The sequence below is a fragment of the Trachymyrmex septentrionalis genome, unplaced genomic scaffold (genome assembly GCF_001594115.1).
Source record: "Trachymyrmex septentrionalis isolate Tsep2-gDNA-1 unplaced genomic scaffold, Tsep1.0 scaffold35, whole genome shotgun sequence".
NCBI lineage: Eukaryota > Metazoa > Arthropoda > Insecta > Hymenoptera > Formicidae > Trachymyrmex > Trachymyrmex septentrionalis.
In genome coordinates this window covers 349,564-364,121 of record NW_017305514.1, presented here as the reverse complement: position 1 = coordinate 364,121, position 14,558 = coordinate 349,564, and the positions used below count along the sequence as shown (strand labels likewise).

Below are 14,558 nucleotides of genomic sequence, written 5' to 3'. Positions count from 1 at the left end.
ATACACAATATATATAATATTTTAGAATAAATTTTTTATGAGTAATTCAATTACAATATATTAAAATTTTCACAAACAATCTATGTAGGTATATAGTATATTTACTTTTAATCTAGATAACATTATAAGATATTATTTGTAATACTTACCAAAAAGTGAGAATAGAAATTACATTTGCGTTTTGTCGTGGATTTTTTGGATATTTTTGTCGATCGTTGCTTATCATGGTGACTCATAAAACTTTTATGCATCTTCAAATATGTTTCATTTTAAATATAGAGAAAGAGACTATCTATATGTTTTTTAATTAGTCCTAAAAATAATTAATTAAGATAATAAAATAAGATAACAAAAACGTATGAAAAATATTCTATAGATCAAACGGTATTTATTTTAATTATATTTTTGATAAATTGACATCAAGAGAGATGTGGAAGAAGGAGAACTCTATGTCTTTCTAATCTTTAGAATTAGAAAAAGACGAAGAGTAAGTTGAACCGAGATTAAAGGGGGCATGAATCAATCGTCAACTGAAAAGTTTTAAATTTGTTTAAATCAGTTGTTATTTGAATAATGTTTAATTGAATTATTTCAATTGTGAATTGAAGGACTTTTAATTAAATTCACTTTAATCAATGAATGGTCAATTGAATGGTTCAATTGAATTTGCCCACTTTGATTATCAATTTTAATTATTTTTGTTTTCGTTAATTATATTAATTTAAAAAATTTTTATTGACAGTATGAACAACCCTGCTCCAAAGGACTCCATACCAATCTTATGGAAATTGGCTTTCTTTGATCAAATTGGTTAAATTTTGAATATGTTGCAGTTCTCGTCGTTTTAAACAAATGTCTCCGTGAAAGACCAACTTTCTGCTATGATTAGTTTTTGCGCTACACGTCCTAGGAAGTTTATTTTATAAAAAATTGGATTTTTGTTTGTTATTAGTATTATATCATTATTGATATATAATAGATGTGTGCGTGCATATATATTCATTTATATACCGAATGTCGCATTTTAAATAACGATCTCAGGAATATTTCTTAAAAAGTGCATTTTAGAAAAAAATATTTCAGATAAAAGTGAAATGGTTTCAAAGGAGATGTATTTTAGTCACGTCGTTTTTTTTCTAGATAGAGTTTATATTAATTGACTGACTCTCAATACCTTATATCTTAATACTTTTGTACGTAGAATAATTAGAGGAATAATATTATATACAAAAATCGTATGACTTTATTTTTAAAAATAAAGGTGACTTTCATATCTTTTTGGCCCTTTCATCTAGAAAAAAAAACGACGTAACCGAAATATATTTCCCTCGAAACCATTTTACTTTCATCTGAAACATTTTTCTTTAAAATGCACTGTTTAAGAGATGTTTTGGAGTCGTTTAAACTGGATTACCTGATATATACATAAATACAAGAGCGCGCGCGCGCACATACACACACACACGCATCTATTATAAATCTTTCAATAATGATAATATCAATAATATATAAATAAAAACCCAATTTTTTAAGAATAAATTTTTCAAGACGTGTAGCGCAAAAAACTATAAGTTATAGAAGGAGGCATTTGTTTAGAAGGACGAGATCTATACATACATATCCAAAATTTAGCCAATTTGATAAATACCATAAAACCATAAAAATTTCCATAAGTTTGAGCGGGTCTTGTAATAAAAAAATCTGTAATTAAAATTAAAACTATGAAGTACTTATATAATATATTAATAAACATAAAATTTAAATTTAAAAAAGTAGTTTAGAAAGTGTTTTAAGTAATTAAAACATTTTTTAAATGTATTCTGTACTCACCAAATTGATTGTGACAAAAATCTTTTCAAAGCTCTCATTAACCGTCTGAAAATAAGACGGTCGAGTTTGTCTGGCACTTTATCACACTCTGCCTGTGCGCTATATCATATTTCCTTGAATAAGAACGATACATATTCTTATCGTGAGTAAAGTTGAACAGTATACATAATGCAAACAAATTTTCAAGAAAAAAAAGCTATTTAAAAGATATAACCAATTAGCTCATTCGAGTAATGCAGCTCTAGCGTGATGACTGTGTTATGTACTTGGCGAAAGACGCTACTGTGTCTACTAAGTCTCGTTATCCTGATGCTTAAACGGTTGTAAATTTACTGATAGCACAAATCTCTCTTTTTATCACCGTTTTTAAACAACATGTGTTTATACTTTTGTTTAATATAAGCGCTAAGTCATTTTAAAACATTTTCAAATTTAGCCATCTGTTTATTTATATGTCTATTTTTTGTTGTTATTGATTTTTAGGAATATTTATTATTTAATAATTAATTTACTCGATTTAAATCATTTATTTTCTTCATATATAATATGTCATCAAATGAAATAAGTCTAGTCTGAAATAAGTATTGCTCACACACACACACACACACACACACACACACACACATAACATTAAATTCAGTAAGTACTAGCTGCACACTGAACACTATATTTTTCTAACATTTAGACATCGTGCAATTCTTAATACGAATGAGAACGACACAATATACGAGCGAGAACGATACTTCCTTTATTTTTATTTTCTTGTATGTTCAGAAAGTAACATCTGGCAAATAGCTGCAGTGAAAGGAAACGATATTATTGCATGTCGAAACAGTCAAGGAACTCCTGTAACACGAGAAATAAGAAAACGAGCTCGAGGAGAACTGTAATTATGGTGTGTCTGCGATATTTTTGGCAAAATTCTTATACTTTTCGTATTCGATGTCGTATGTGAAAGAGCCAACGAAAAAAAATATATGCGCGACTGGCTCGTTAATCTTGCAAGAAAATTGATGTTATCCATTTATTTTGCATGATCGGCATGCCTCAGTATTTCTCAGCATTTGACTAGAAAAGTTTACCTCGAAGCTAGTACGATGTATCTATTGTCAGTCTACTGTACACCTTCGACTCGCATCGAAATCCAAAAAGTCATGCAGGTATGAAAGTTAACAACAATATGAAGAATATCCTGTCATCACCTCTGAAAAAAACAAACTGTAAATTCCTGAATGACGATATTTTTTTTATTTTTAGTCCGAAGCTGATCTCACTGAAGCATTAAATCTAGTAATTTGGAATAAACGATTCATGTCTTTTTTGGGCTTATGGCCGCTCAAGCCGAATCACCTTCTATTCATATTTTTTACTATATACATGATAATTTATTGTATCATGGGAGCAGGCCATTTGATCAAGAATTTTAATCAGCCAGAAGTCATCTTGGCAAATTTAACAGATAATGTACTGTTTGGAATGATATTGGGAAAAATGTTTATATGCAAACACAACTGCAAGATAATGATCGAGTTTCTGAAAAGCATCGAAATCGATTTCACGACAAAGATGTACGACAATGTCCAGGAGAAAATGGCGTATCTATATTATAACAAAATCGCACTGCTTTTCGTGAAGATATCGACAAGTATGGCAGGGATAGCAGCCACGATGTATTACTTGAGGACATTTTTCGAAAATTGGAGCGCGAGTAAGTACGACCATTATATATTTTCACGCGTAAGACTTAAAGCTATATTTCATGATAATGGTTTAAAAAACATTATCTATCGTTCATTATCTATTGTATCCTTGAATCATTATTTGCTATTCCAAAGTGGAATGTACTATGCAGACACGTTGTGTTCCAATTCAATACTTTTAGATATCGAGATGCTATAAGTAATAAACATTTAATTTTTATTTGAAATAATTGAGTAATACAGCACCACCGTTTATTTTAATAAAACCGTATTTTATGATGCTACAACTTTTATTTTGAATATTTAAATATTTTTAATTCTATTTATACGCTGTAAAAGGCTATAAGCTAATTTATAAAAAAAGATAAAGTTACTTGCAATTGGTTTTTTTTGGGTCAGTCTGATCGACGATTACGCATATTCCAATTAGGCTATGGTTGGATAAATATAATAAAGACGATGGAAAATTAAATGTAACGTGATGTATATAGTTGTATCCGGTAATTTTTCGTATAAATTACCGTATCCGGTTCATCCCTTCTTTGAGATCAAGGACGCTCCTACGTACATATGCATGTGCGTGTATCTGGCGCTAGCTATAGCGATTATAGTATGCGGTTATGCTGGACCAGATGCTTTTGTACTCAGCATGGCTCTTCATGTTTGCGGTCAATTTGCTGTTTTATCATGCAAAGTCAACCATTTGTTAAGAGATAATGAGAATTATCATCGCCATATCAGTAACATTGTGTTGAGACATTACCACTTAATAAGGTGAATTTATATTTAATTTATTACACGTAATAATAAGATTTTAACATAATAGTAATTTTAATTATAATGCGTTTGCATAGGTATATGTTACTCCTTATATAGATTATGTCAAGCTAACTATAATATTATAGTCTGATATCAGGAATAAATCGATATTTTAACAATACATCACAATTCCAGATTAGCAGAGACCTTAGAGAGCAATTTCAACATAATATACCTACAGCAAACTCTGGGTACTTTATTGTTGCTCTGTTTCACAGTATATCATATGATTTCGGTGAGCTTTATGATTTGAAGGTTGAAAGATTATTCACTTTACAATTTGCTTCTCCTATATTTAAAAAAATATTGATGCTAAATAAAACATTTTAGCAGTATTCTATAATTGGATCAAAAATAAGTGTTATATTTAAAAAAAAATTTGATGCTTATTTTTCTTTCAAATTTATTATAGTTTTTATCAATTAACTCTGCACTAATTATATAAAAAATTATAGATCCTTGAAAAACATTTGTTTTTATGTATATGTTGCAGACAGACTTCTATAACTAGAGGTGCATTTCGAGTTACGCATGAAGCGCATGATGCATTTGTCTTTGTTGTTAATCAATTAATAAAGAAGGATAAAACGATGATGATACACCATGTGCTTCATGCATAACTTGAAACGCACCCTAGACTACTAATTCAATGATAAGAAAGAAATAAATTTGATTCCGATCTTTTCTTCAGCTTACATATGCTTATGCACTCCTGTCTGTGAGGTATAGCGTGAATTTATATGAAATCACTAATGTTATTGTTTGTGTGATTTATACAGAGTATCCCAAAATAATCGCCAAATATTTCATGGACAGATAGAGCGGGCTAAACTAAATCGAAAAGTTTTTTTTCATTTTGTAATTTTTTCAATAGTTAACAAGCTATTAATTACTAAAAATTGTAGAAAATTGGTCTTCAATAATTTTTTACTCAATTACTATCAACTTTACAGACAAAAATTGTTTATTTTCTTCTCATAAAATTTTAAGAATTTTTTCAGAATTTTTTTAATAAGTATTTTCTCACATATAAACATAAGAAAATGCAGTACTAAAAAATTGATAAAAAATTCTGAAAAAATTCTTAGAGCTCTATGAAAAAAAATAAACAATTTTTTCTCTTGCAGTTTTTCTGTAAAGTTGATAATAAGTAGATTGAGTAAGTAAAAAATTATTTAAGACCAATTTTCGACATTTTTTAGTAATTAATATTTTGCTAACTATTGCAAAAATTGCAAAATGGTAGAGAATTTTTCGACTTAGTCCGCTCTACCTGCTCATGAAATATTATATAATATTTGGCAATTATTTTGGGAGATTCTGTATATGTGGGAGTGAGTGAACACAATGGCGCTACTTAGTGCTTCAAACATGAAGATAAAATCGACAGTCTATTTCTAGAAGTCTGTGATTGTAGCTTTTATAATGTGTGATAAACAAAAAATGTAAATCGATAATTTTACTAATTCCAGGTAACAAGCTATCGTTATTTTGACGTCGATAGTTAGTTAATATAGTTTTAAATTATTGACGTCATGTAACCTATATTTAAGAAGTAATAATGACGTCATCTTTTTGACCAAATGATTTAATTACGTCATTTATTTATATATGATGTCTTTACAATGTCATACTTAATGACATCGAATAAATGGCCAATTGTCGACGTACATTTATTTCGTTAATAACAGAAAATAATGATGTATTTTTATCAGTTTATGACGTTGTGTGAGTGATAAGAAATATAAGATTTTACATCATTTTTATGATGTTTAGACGTCAAAGAGCTTATGATTCTTAAAATAAAGTGGAAATTACAAAAGTAATTGAAATTACTAGAATATTTATAACTTCAATACCTAGCAAATTTGATTATTTTTATAATATTCACTTCGTCTCAGAAACCGTATAGATTCCTCATAAAAATAACTAATTAATGACGTCAAATGGACGATACCTTGCTACCGTCAATAACACGAAAAAAATGATGTATTTTTGACGTCGATTTATGACGTTATTATTTGTGACAAATCCACGTCATTTTTACGATATTTATACATAATTTTAAACGTCACATTTGTCATAAGAATGACGTTAAATAAACGACACCTTGGATAACTTATAATTATAGTGCAGAATCCTTTAAAATTTGAGTATTTTAAATAATATATATGCACAACATTTCTTATAAATTAATTATTGTTTATATTGATATCCAATTAACGAACGGTTAAATCATATTTCAGACATCGACATATGGCGATGAAACTACTGTCCTAGCTTTTGCATTATATGTATCTTGCGTAATTAGTACAATTCTTGCTTATTGCTATATAGGAGAGTGCCTCATCGTTGAGGTAATTACAAAAAGTAGGGGATAATTAATTTATCTATCTAGGTATACAAAATATGTGATTAATCTATCTATGCCTAAGCCAAAATGTCTGCAAATTTTAATCTCATTTTGAAATTATTCTATTTAATTAGAATACTAATTATTTGAATTATATGCTAAAAATCTTAAATAAATTAACTATAAATTATTTTCTAGAAAACGCAAATTAGACAAAAAGTCCAAAATTGGGACATACAGCATATAAGACGTCTAAATAAGACGTCTTATAAGACGTCTAAAAGTATTTTACAAGTCATCTTATGTCCTGATTTTGGACTTTATGTAATTTGAATTACCTTTGTAAACCATATATTAACATTGCTTGTTTTGTTCAGAGCACAGCATTACGTGAAGCATTTTACAATTCCGATTGGTACAATAATCCTCCATCAACATCAAAGTTAATCAACATTTGCATGGTTCGATCTGAGAAACCATTAATGTTGACTGCCGGTAAATTCTGCGTATTATCATTGAATACGTTTACGAGTGTAAGTTAATGAATTATATGTTTAAGGAGATCCTAAAGCCTCCTATTTTACCACGTAAGCACGTATAATTTTTTAAGAAATACTTTTTTTTCTCTTTCACCGATTTGGAAATCCTTTTCCAGGATTAAAGTAATACGTGTCTGGAAAGTTGAGAATAATCAAATCTATGCCGACAACAATCGAAAATTTCAAAATTGATATATTTTTCATTTTCTTAGTGTAACATAGCGTCTCAGCTGTCAAGTCCTGACAACATTTGTTTGATATAAAAGCTTTACAACATGTATGTACAAAATAGTGGTTTCCAGACACATAGTTCACACGAACAAACAACGTTGAGTTCTTAGAATTAGAGTTTAGACGCTTTATCGCGACAAATTTGTTATATGAAAATTGACGTGTGACTGCGTGTATCATAAATTGCGTGAGATATTGCTGTGGTAGTAAAAAGACATGTCGATGTGCAGTGCGCGGTTTCTAGTGATTTCGTCGAAGTTCGAGCTTTGCTTTAGGATCCCCTTAAAATGTATATTTTCCATTGTTTTGTTAATGCATATACTTCTGAGAACATATTTTATTTACAGATTGTAAAAACATCAATGGCGTATCTATCTGTGTTACGCAAGTTTATATAAAAGTATTTTATTTTAAAATATTTTATCAAAATTTGTCTACACAAAACAAAAATATAAGATTATATTATATATAACAATTAGATTATAATTTATATTAATTATAATTATATATAATAATTAATATTAATTATGTTATAATTTATAAACTTGTTAATGCTAATTATCCATACTTATATTGTTTCAATAATGTAACAAATATTCATTGAAGTTCATAATATTGATATTTGAAATTTATACATAATATTCACTTCACATACTGATAATCATATTTGAAATTTAGATTAAGAAATCTATTTTTTATTATAACAGAATTTTAATTACATATTAGAATATATATAAAAAGCAGTAAAAGTAATAATAAAAAAATTCAAACTCCGGGAAAAAATTTTTCATGTGCATGAATATGTATAAATATATATAAATATACATAAACACTCATAAATATTCATAAATATGTATAATTATATATGAAATATGTCCATACATGTTCATACGTCCTTCTTTCTTTCGGAAAATTACTTTTTAGTAATAGAAATAATAGTAACATGAAAACATAAAAAAAATAATTAAAGGGATAATTTTCGCATTGTTTGTTTTAGAAAAAAATAAGTTTGGAAAAATATAAAAAAATTGCTCATACATAATATATAATTATAAATAATATATAATTATACATAAATAATTTTTTTACATTTCTTCAAACTTGATTTTTTCTAAAACAAATAGTGCAAAAATTATCTTTATAATTATTTTTAACGTTTTTACATTATTATTTTTATTACACTAAAAAGTATTGATTTTATAAAAGATAAAAGAATGTATGGACATATTTCATATATAATTATACATGTTTATGAATATTTATGCATGTTTATGTATGTTTATACATATTATATTTATATACATTTATGCATGAAAAATTTTTTACGGGATATTACAAGAATCTCATTTATATTGATGGGTTAGACATATTTTCAAATGCACATAAATATGCAGGTTTAACAAATCTTAATAAACCAGTTAACGCTAAATATTCATCGAAAGTTCGAATCGTATTGTATGCCGAATATTCCGATACAGTGAAAGAATCATCAAAGTCACAAAATATACAAATGTCGATGAAATATTTAGAATATTATATGAATATTCTTGTGTATATTACGAAATCGCGAGCAAACGAGCAGTACATATCTTTGCCGACAGAAGGCCGCGGCGGAGAGTATTTACTCGTTAGCAAGAATCATCTAGAGAATATAAGAAGCGCAGCATTTTGCTTGTAAAGGAAGCCTCAAAATTGGGCTCAAAGATGAAAGTGTGAAATGTGAGCGCTTGAATTAGTATTATATAAGTTTGAAATTCACGCGCTTAGTATCCCGCACAGCACTTTTCATTCCAAATATGTATTGAATACGTATCTATATTGTATTTGCATTGCGTTTCATTTTATATAAATATAATATACGTATTAAATACGTAATTAACGCAATGGATATGATATAGCTAAGTCGAAATACGCGTATGTAATATATAGTACGTATATTGTGCATATTTAAATGGATATCAAACACGTAGTTGATACATATATAAAAGAATGTAATATGTTATATAAGATGACGTAGTAACAAATAAATATTTCGGAATAAGTACTCCGGAATACTCTTGGAACGTTTTTTGGGGATTTTAGAAATTTTTTATGAATATTTCAAAAATATTGTTAGATGGGAAATTTCGATGAATAAAAGAAAATAATAATTAAATAATTTTCTTATCTCTTTGCACGTATGGCTTACAAAAATTCACTGCTTTAAGCACACAAATTCTTAGCAGTGAATTTGTGTTTTTAAAGCAATGAATTTATGTTTTTAATGCAGTGAATTTATGTTTTTAAAGCAGTGAATTTGTATAATTAATGCAGAACGAGTACACATAAGAGCTATACTGAATCGGGATGATAGATATCTTAATCTTTAAAGTCTCCAATTTAATAACTTGATTTACGGGGCCGATCGCCACGTTTTTTTGTCAGATTCTTTCGTTTTGAGTAAAAACACGTCGAATAAGTGTATTTTTATTAAGATTTGAGATGGAGGTAAAGGAACACACACCAGTTAGTGAAATAGCGGACAACAAACCATTGACTTAAACGAAGTATAACATGTCGTCTACAATTAATAATAGTTTAGTAGCGCTATAGTAGGGTTGCCATCTGTTCTCATTTCCGGACGTTCTCTTTACCTCGTTCTCTTTTTTTAAAACATCGGGGAATGTCTGAAAAGGATTTTCCAAAGATGTCCAAGACAATTATGAGCAATAATTATTTAAGAAAATCTGACGGATATGGTAATCTTAGGCTCTCTTAGAGATATTGCCTGTCGGCAGTAAGCTGGTTTTCTGACCCAGCCAGAAATGATTGATCGATCAACGTCAAATCGATGGTAATTCAACATCGATCGACGTTAATTCAATATTGATCAACCAATCATTTGCAGCTGGGGATGATAGGGCTTACAGTAAGTCCGTATGCGAAATGGTTGAAATCTGTTGTTGAAATCTATAGTTAAAATCGCATTGACGTTGATCGATCAATCATTTCTAGCTAGGCAGAAAAAGTTTACTCCCGACATGTCTACAGCCTCTATTGTTACTGTTCATTGTAGACGACGTTTAAAATTTGTTTACACTGTTATAAAACAGATATTCCACAAGTATAGTTTTAAAGAAATAATAAAATTGTGTGACATTTCACGTGCCACCCTCTGCATACAAATCCTTACAATTTAAGCTTTTTCAAGATCTTTTAATCAAATTTTTATTAACATACAATTCTACATAACACATACATACACAGGATAATCTACTATAATCTTTCCACGCAATTTTCTCCCGAACAATTCGTTATTCAAAAAAATATTTAAAGTAAAACTTATTCTTATTCAAGGAGAACATTTTATGATGAACACACATATTTCTTATAGCTGAAAATATCTTTGGAGTAAATTTTACTTGCAACATTTTTTCGAATAACGAATAATTCGGAAGATAATTGAATGGAAAGATTATAATGAATCACTCTGTATATTGATGCGGGTCAAAACTTCTTTGGCGTATTTATCGATGCTGCGTGTCATTATGTGTGAAGGAATATGAGAAAATTATTATTAAATTATTATTAAAGAATATAGACATAATTCACAATATTGAATAAATGATTTTATATAGTAGATAAAGAAATACATTTAAAATATGCGCTGAACTTATATCTTGAGTTATAATGTTCGTATTATCGAAATTTACATGACTATATAAATCTCAAGAATCGTAATAAAATGATAAAACAAAAATAATTATATAACTTATAGCTTTCTAGAAATTTAAATTATATTTACAATTTAAATCTTCAATTTAGATTTATATTCGTAAGTATATTTCTTTGTTTATACCACAAAATCATTTTAAGTGTATTAAAATATCCGTATATTTAAATAATAATCTAACATGCACAGATTTTTTCCATTTTTTTATCGTGACGAAAAAATTAGTGTTTCAAGATTGCGATTAGAGTTATACTGCACAATATTCCAAAAGAAGCTGAACTTTTCATACACGCAGTCTAAAACAAATTGATAACAACTTTTGTTTATAATCGTGCATCGATGAAGAATCAACAAATCTGCATTGATGAAGAACCAATCATGTTCAATTTTACTTTGGATTAAAGCACTGGTGGGTTCAGTAACACACTTATATGAAATTCATACGTTAATTTTGGGCGCAGTTATTACCTGTTCCATAATCCGCGTGCTTCTATCCCAGATTCTATAGACAGCTCTAAGTACGAAAACAGAGATTACTTGGACTCTTACATTCGTATATTCGGTACAGTTTCATGTGAGCTCTCAAGGAAAGAACAACGTAACGCACGATGCAGGTGATGAGTTGCGAATTTTTTTTACTGTTACAAAACGCCATGAAGAGTATATGTTATTACATTGTGTAACGATTAATTACAAAGACTTTTTAATATTTCTTTCAGGATCAAAAAGATTTAGATCGTGCGGCCAAGGTGTTATCTTGGAACAAATGGCTAATGTCAATGTTGGGTCTTTGGCCTTTTCAATCCAACGATCTTATTTTCTCGATTAGTTTTGTCTACTTCAGTTTCCTCTTGGTTCTGGAGTATCTGAGCTTCTTCCTTTACATCGGTGATCTCGAACTTGTGATCATGAATTTGACAGAAAACGTGGCATTTTTACAGATATTTGTGCGAATGAGTACGCTAAGGTTATATAATGATGAAATCGGTGAGGTCATAACGGAGGCCATGAAGGATTTTGATGAGACAAATTATAAAACTGCCGAGGAGATTAAGACATTCGTCACTTACTACGCTAAATCGAGGATCTTTTTTAAGCTGATGATGGTATTTGTCACAATAACGGCTTCGTCATACTATTTGACTCCGATTCTTATTATTCTCGGAAATGGAGGTGAGTTACTTCTTTGTATAACTTGATCCCGACGTATTTAGAAGAAATATGTGAAATATGTGAAACAAATAAAGTCTCGTTAACTGGCAGATCCGCATTTTTATTATGACTTGATTTTACAGAACGAGTTTTCATATTTTTATGATGAATATTTTTTTTTATCTTCAAGTTTTCAAAATCTACGTATCTCCTTGAGTTTGAAAAAAGTACCAAAGGTAGAAATTTTATTAAAAACGATTTTTTTAAATACTAGTATTAATGTCACAGTTGAACGTTTTCTCAGGACTACCCGAAATAGTGACCAACGAAAATGTGACTCAAATAATTTACCTATTACCTTATCGCTTTCATGTGTTCTACGCGATTGAAAATATACGTACGTACACGATTACATACGTCTGGCAAATGCCGTTTGCCTTCGTCAGTGCTTGTGGACAAAGCACCGCTGACTGTATTATGGTTACCCTCGTCTATCACATTTGCGGTCAGATGTCAGTTCTTGCTTTGCGTATTAACAATATAGATACCGAAGTCTGTGATTGTGGGCCTGAGATGCGACATATGATGCTCATGCATGTACGATTATTACGGTGAGTTCATGCATATACATATACGCGCAAGCTGTATAATGTAGTTAAAAATATGTATTGTTAAAAGCTCTCTTTTAATTTCACATTTCAGTTAAAACTAAACAAAATAGAGCTTTTTCGCTTTTTGTCTAAAATAAAGATTTTTGTTACATAAATTCTATATTTTTTTCTATTCTTTATTGACAAGGAAAACATAACTAAGTGTCCTCCTTCAACTTTAATAAGCTTTGTATATGAAATAATGTATAATAATTGTTTTATTTTTATCTATATATTAACATATCCAAAACTTATTATACGTAAATTCGAAAGGGATATTTAGTTATATTTTCTTGTTAGAGCGTTTACCTTAATAATTGAAATTTGGAATAAACTTCTGTTATTAGCAACTTTTATTAAAATAAATTGCATTTATATAACTTGGATTTTCACAGAATGGGAAAGATAATAGGAAAAGCATTTAGTGCTACATTGCTGGTGCATCTTTTAGGAGCTACTTCTCTCGTAAGCATCCTCGGTTATCAAATGTTATCAGTAAGTTAATATTGTAATAATGATTACATAAACGTAATATTTAATATATTTACATATTTAAAAACAATTATAATATAAGAAAATAACATAAATTTTTGTTTTGACATACATATATTTAGGTGTCTCAAAATTCGTGACTTAAAATAGTATAGCAAATCATTCTCGTAAAATTAAATAAAAAATAATTATAAATTTTTAAGTAATTTTTGTCTTCGTGTCTATGATCAATCCCACGTACGGTAGTTTAATGTTCGTTGATGAGCGCACCCAGAAAAAGATTTTTTCGATTCAAAGAAATATTTTTTTGCTATACTGTTAAAGAAAAAAATTTCTTTGATTTAAACATCATTTTTTAAAATCAAATAAAAAAATTTATTTAAATAAAAAAAATTATATTAAAATAAAAAAATTGGGTACAATTGCAGAAAAGAGGAGCAATTGCTGATGAACTGGACCTTGATATATGTTATCAAGGTCATAACTCTGAGTGATCTCTAACAGGTTTTAACCGTCGTTCGTCATTCATTAAAAAGTTATTAACAAAGAAGTTTGAAACAACAAAAACATTTTTTTTAAATCAAAGAAACCTTTCTCTGAGTGCGGACAGTGCGTTCACTAAAAGTTACATAGAAGTGGAGTGTTAAATGGTAGGAAATTGCCCAATCACAATCAAATATAAGGAGAATACTCTAGGAGAATACTCTCTAGATTAGGATTAATTAATATCTTACAATTTGAGACCTTACGATTATCTACGGCTTCTATGTTGAGCCTTAATACTTACAGGTGAGCTATTTAAACGTGGTCTGTAATTGGCTATATTAAAAAAATCTTTGTATCTCAGAACTATTTAAAATATAGAAATTAAAATATAAAAATAAAGCTTTTTATTTAATTTTACGAAAATTTTCTTATTATAATATTTCAAGTAGCGAATTTTGAGGCATGCTGTGTATATAATATACGTGTATATAATATACGTGTATATAATATACGTGTATATAATATACGTGCGCGCGCGCGCGTGTGTGTGTGTGTGTGTGTGTGTGTATGTAAAAATAAATTAGAATATCATAA

At 28.7% G+C, this 14,558-nt stretch overlaps 2 protein-coding genes across 5 annotated transcripts in view; one reads left to right on the top strand and one right to left on the bottom strand.

Annotated features, from left to right (window-relative positions):
- LOC108750283 (probable multidrug resistance-associated protein lethal(2)03659) overlaps nt 1-14,558 on the bottom strand; it is a 52,892-nt gene that overhangs the window by 6,730 nt on the left and 31,604 nt on the right. For 2 of the 4 annotated variants that reach the window (XM_018489638.1, XM_018489636.1), the window contains 2 exons: nt 1,831-1,943; nt 150-313 (listed from right to left, as the gene is read on the bottom strand). In XM_018489638.1, the coding sequence (XP_018345140.1) occupies nt 150-226 (77 nt within the window). In that variant the 5' untranslated portion in view covers nt 227-313; nt 1,831-1,943. Of the gene's footprint in view, nt 1-149; nt 314-1,830; nt 2,268-14,558 lie in introns of those variants that run through there. The other 2 variants (XM_018489637.1, XM_018489635.1) reach the window with 2 other exon arrangements.
- Nucleotides 2,738-14,558, top strand: part of LOC108750264 — a 12,823-nt gene continuing 1,002 nt past the window's right edge. Inside the window, exons 1-9 of the mRNA XM_018489610.1 lie at nt 2,738-2,990; nt 3,088-3,671; nt 3,987-4,304; nt 4,485-4,584; nt 6,596-6,706; nt 7,080-7,235; nt 11,904-12,357; nt 12,641-12,947; nt 13,382-13,481. Of these exons, the coding sequence (XP_018345112.1) occupies nt 2,985-2,990; nt 3,088-3,671; nt 3,987-4,304; nt 4,485-4,584; nt 6,596-6,706; nt 7,080-7,235; nt 11,904-12,357; nt 12,641-12,947; nt 13,382-13,481 (2,136 nt within the window). The 5' untranslated portion in view covers nt 2,738-2,984. The remainder of the gene's footprint in view (nt 2,991-3,087; nt 3,672-3,986; nt 4,305-4,484; nt 4,585-6,595; nt 6,707-7,079; nt 7,236-11,903; nt 12,358-12,640; nt 12,948-13,381; nt 13,482-14,558) is intronic.